This window comes from Montipora capricornis, chromosome 14 (assembly GCF_036669925.1).
Source record: "Montipora capricornis isolate CH-2021 chromosome 14, ASM3666992v2, whole genome shotgun sequence".
In the NCBI taxonomy this organism is placed as follows: Eukaryota; Metazoa; Cnidaria; class Anthozoa; order Scleractinia; family Acroporidae; genus Montipora; species Montipora capricornis.
Window position 1 is genome coordinate 20,720,886 of NC_090896.1, and position 5,000 is coordinate 20,725,885.

General features: G+C 44.7%; 2 protein-coding genes across 2 annotated transcripts in view; both read left to right on the forward strand.

Annotated features, from left to right (window-relative positions):
• The first annotated feature begins 1,259 nt into the window (after positions 1-1,259).
• Positions 1,260-3,139, forward strand: LOC138031650 (uncharacterized). The gene is made up of 2 exons (XM_068879305.1): positions 1,260-2,571; positions 2,685-3,139. Exons 1-2 carry the CDS (start codon positions 1,260-1,262, stop codon positions 3,137-3,139), a joined length of 1,767 nt encoding a protein of 588 aa, XP_068735406.1.
• A 367-nt stretch (positions 3,140-3,506) lies between these two features.
• The window catches only part of LOC138031651 (uncharacterized), a 1,980-nt gene continuing 486 nt past the window's right edge, over positions 3,507-5,000 (forward strand). The window contains exon 1 of the mRNA XM_068879307.1: positions 3,507-5,000. This exon is cut by the window's right edge and continues 486 nt beyond it. Coding sequence (XP_068735408.1) covers positions 3,507-5,000 — 1,494 coding nt within the window.

Below are 5,000 nucleotides of genomic sequence, written 5' to 3' on the forward strand. Positions count from 1 at the left end.
CCGCGGGAAAGTTGTCGTCAAGTTTAACGAACAAGATAATTGGTTCACCCGTCGTCACGCGCTAGTCAAGTATTCACATCCAATAATCTGTTTTGAAACGGATACGCGAAAATGGAAGACATAAGGTCACGTAGCGAAGCAAAGAGAATTGTGACTAAGAAAATAAAGGAAATCACCCATCTTATGGAAGATTACAAAAATGTAGAATTGGTGGAAAAGGCTGTAATTGACCTCAAGGTCGAATTTGGTTACTTCAAATCAACACACGAAGCATTTTTAATAAATTAAGGGATGAAGAAGCTATAGAAGAAGGAAGGATTTCCTATGAACTAGTGTCAGATCAAATAAAACAGCTTCAAGAAAACATTGAACTTTGGTTGACAGGCATTGAAGCTTCTAAGCAAGTAAAATCTTTAGACATACGGCCTGAAGATAGTGTATCAAACGTTGGATCCACGCGCGAATCAATCATGTCACGCAGATCCTCTGCGAGCACCCGTAGTTCTGTTTCAAGCGCAAGAGCTAAGGCTGCTGCTAGGAAGGCGATTTTGGAAGCCGAAGCTGCTACGCTCCAAAAACTCCACCAAATTCAAGAAGAAGAGCTAAAACTGCGTCAGAGGAAGGACGAGTTGAGACTCGAAACCGAAATGGCAAAGGCGCGGGCCGAGGAATCCGCGTACGTCCAAGCAGAACAACGCGAATTGACAACGTACACGGATTTTCCTTGCGAGAACCCAAAGTTAGCTCAGGCGACCTCTCAAATACGAAATCTAGGGCTCGAGAATGCCAGTTCATTTCTTGTAGTTGACACTGCATCCAGAGATGAGACCAGCAAAGCTATTGAACATGACCCTCCGAAAAATGAATCAACTGCAGTTGGTGCAACTGACCCCTACAATGCACACCCCTTCTTAGATGAGATCCCCTTAGCAAGGCCAAGTACGCTAAATAACGACGGTCGTTCGTTCCGCTATAAAAATCCCGAACTCCAGCAGTCTTGTTACAACCCGCACCCAACTCCCAACCAAGGCATGGACATAAGGTACCTATTGCAGCAACAACAAGACGCAATAATGGCATTAACGTTACCTCAGCCTGATTTGCCAGTGTTCAGCGGTGATCCAATAGAATACTGCGACTTCATCAGAGCATTTGAAAATCTGATTGAACGAAAGACTACCAATCCAAGTACAAGGCTCTACTAACTCTTGCAATACACCAGTGGCCAAGTACAAGACCTCGTGCGAAGTTGCCTAACGATGAGAGAAGATGAAGGATATGACGAGGCTCGCAAATTGTTAGCAGACAGATATGGACAACCATACAAGATTGCTACAGCGTATGTGGACCGCATCATCAACGGGCAGCCAATTCGTGCAGAAGACGGAGCAGCACTTCAAAAGTATTCAATTCTGTTAACAAGTTGCAGCAACACGCTCAGAGAAATTGGTCATTTAAGTAGGCTGGAAAATCCCGATACTCTCCAGAAGATTGTAGACCGGCTACCTTACACTCTTAGACTAAAGTGGCGTGAAATGGCAGATAAAGTAATGCAACAAGAGCAAAGGGATGCCAACCTTAAGGACATCACAGATTTCGTTGAATCAAGATCAAGAGTAACAAACCATCCTATTTTCGGCAAGATATCTGGTGATTCAGGGTTCAGCAACTCAACCGATAGAACAAAACAAGTAAGAAGGACAGCTAAATCCTTTCCGGTTCAGGTGAATTCAAAGCAATCAAGAGGTCATCTAGAAGTGAAGACCCAACCAAAATGTCCTTCGTGCGAAGGAAATCACTGGCTCTCTCAGTGCGAGGATTTCAAGAAGCTGAGTGTCAGTGACCGCTATCAGTTAGTTCGCTCAAAGAAGTTGTGTTCAAACTGCCTGGTGCCCGGACACTTTGCGCAAGACTGCCCGAAGAAGAGTTTTTGCCGCATCACAGGCTGCAACAAGAAGCACTCCTCCTTCTTGCACCCAAGAGAAACTACAATGCCAACAACCGATTCATCAAGGGTAATAACGAGCAACCCCGAGCCAACCGCTAACACTACGCCAGTAAGAAACAGCTACATACAAAGTAACACCTTTCAAACCTTGAATGGTTCCACCGTTGTAGGTTTATCAATTGTACCGGTGAAGGTCAAAGCAAAGGGTCAAGATAAGAAGATCACGACTTATGCGTTTTTGGACTCTGGTTCTAATACTTCATTCTGCACAGATGACTTATTGAAGAAACTAAACATCAAGGGTGAAAGAACCAACATTTCGCTTACCACACTGCAAAGCACAAAGAAATCTGTCAACTGCTCTATTGTTAATCTAGAAGTCTCCGATCTTAGTGACAGTAACGTAGTTGAGCTACCAAATGTGTTCTCTAGTCCCAGTCTCCCAGTATCAGCTGACACCATTGGAAACCAGGAAGATGTTAACCGATGGCCACATCTCAAGGGCATCAAGATAGAAAGCATTCGAGCTGAAATCGGTCTTTTGATAGGCAGCGATGCGCCACATATACTTCAACCAAGAGAATTCAGAGAAAGCAAGGACGGTGGCCCGTTCGCAACGCGCAGTACATTAGTTGGTGTATTGAAGTGGCTTTTATGTCAGACATAGAAGCAATGTTCTATCAAGTTAGAGTACGCCCAAGCGACTGCAAGTACCTGCGATTTCTCTTGTGACCAGATGGAGATTTGGATAAAGAACCAAGGGAATATCAAATGCAAGTTCATTTGTTTGGCGGCGTTTCATCCCCCAGCTGCGCAAACTACGCCTTAAAGAAAACAGCCGAAGACCATAAGGGAGAATTTGATGAAGCATCGATCGACACAGTAAAGCGAGATTTCTATGTCGACGATTGCCTCAAATCAGTAGCAACCAATTCGCAGGCCGTCCGCCTGGCTAGTCAACTCCGCGGCTTATTGTCCAAAGGAGGTTTTCGCCTCACTAAGTGGATTTCTAACTCACGAGAAGTAATCAGCTCCATTCCCGAATCAGAAAGAGCACCATCTGTCAAGGATTTAGATTTTGATAGGAGTTCGTCACTCAGAGAGAGAGCCTTAGGTGTTCAGTGGAACGTTAAGGAAGACACCTTCAGCTACAAGATTTCCCACAAGGAAAAACCAGCCACGAGAAGATGAATTCTGTCAATTGTTTCTTCTATCTACCACCCACTGGGTTTCGTATCTCCGTGTATTCTACCCGCTAAGCAAATCTTACAATGAGCTATGTCTCAAGGGCCTCAGTTGGGACGACGAGATTCCGGAATGTCACAAACAAGGTTGGAGAGTTTGGCTTCAAGAGCTGCCAAAGCTAGAGAAATTTGAAATACTACGATGTTTCAAGCCATCAAATTTCGCAGACGTCAAACGTCGTGAGCTTCACCACTTTTCAGACGCGTCCAGTCGAGGCTACGGAGCTGTTTCGTATCTCCGTCAGATCGATATTAATAACAAGATTCACTGTTCCCTGGTCATGGCAAAGTCCAGATTAACTCCGCTTAAAGCAATGACGATACCAAGAATGGAACTATCCGCAGCCGTTCTGGCGGCAAGACTAGACAACATTATCAAGCAAGAGTTGGACTTACCACTCGATGGTTCTACCTTCTGGACTGATAGTACTTGTGTCCTCCGTTACATCGAGAACAAGGACAAGAGATTCCAGACCTTTGTAGCCAATCGCATCTCCGCCATATTGGATCAATCCACAGCTATGCAGTGGCGATATGTTGAAACGTCACTGAACCCTACTGATGAAGCATCCAGAGGGGTGACGGTAGACGCACTCTTAAATAACCAACGCTGGACGCACGGACCGGCTTTCCTAAGAAAGTTAGAAGATAAATGGCCACAACGACCTAACGACATTGGTGAAATCTCAAGCAATGATCCGGAACTTAAGAAAAATGCTGAAACATTCACAAGCCAAGCAAGCAAGCAATTCAACCACATTAACAAGGCAATCCAGAAGTTTTCCTCTTGGACACTCTTAAAGAAAATCATAGCGTTGGTGCTGCGATATAAGAACAATCTGCGAAAACAAGTTCGTCGCCACCAGGCAACTGAGATCGACAGCAACTACGCCTATACAGACATCAAAGTTGTCCCACCCATCAGCGTTTCCGAACTAAAGAAATCAGAGAAAGAAATTTTGAAGTTTGTTCAGAAACAAAGCTTTCAGGAAGAATTGGTTGTTCTTCGCCAAAGAAGCAAGACATTCAACAAATCGAGTCATATCTACAAACTCGACCCAATCTTGGAAGACGGCCTCATACGTGTGGGAGGACGTTTACAACAAGCACCTATTAGTGATAATGCTAAGCATCCGATCATTCTTCCAAAGAAAAACCACGTTTCCAAGCTGATTGTTAACTACTACCACAGAGCCTCTGGTCACTCTGGTGTGGAATATACTCTGCCATTGATCCAGCAGAAATTCTGGATTATTGGCGCGCGATCAAGTGTTCGCGACGTGACTAAGACATGTTTTGACTGTCGTAAACGTCAAGCACCTGCCCTCCAACAGAAAATGGCTAGTCTCCCAGAGAATCGTGTGACTCCTTCTAAGCCACCATTTACGAGTGTAGGAGTAGATTGCTTCGGTCCTTTTACTGTCCGTCGCGGAAGAACCACCGCTAAAAGATATAGCGTACTATTTACCTGTCTTGCTGTTCGAGCTGTTCATATTGAAATTACTCATTCCATGGACACTGAATCCTTCATTAATGCTTTACGTAGATTCATTGCTAGAAGAGGAAAACCAGAAGAGATCCGATCCGACAAGGGAGGAAACTTTGTTAAGGGCGAAAAGGAGCTTCGCAAGGCTGTTGAACAATGGAATCAAGAGCAAATCCATGAATTCCTCCTGCAACGAGACATCATTTGGTCATTTAATCCACCTGCTGCATCGCACCATGGAGGCGTGTGGGAGAGGTGTATCAGGTCTGTGAGAAAGGTCATGAAGGCATTAATAGAGCAGCAAATCCTGGATGACGAAGGT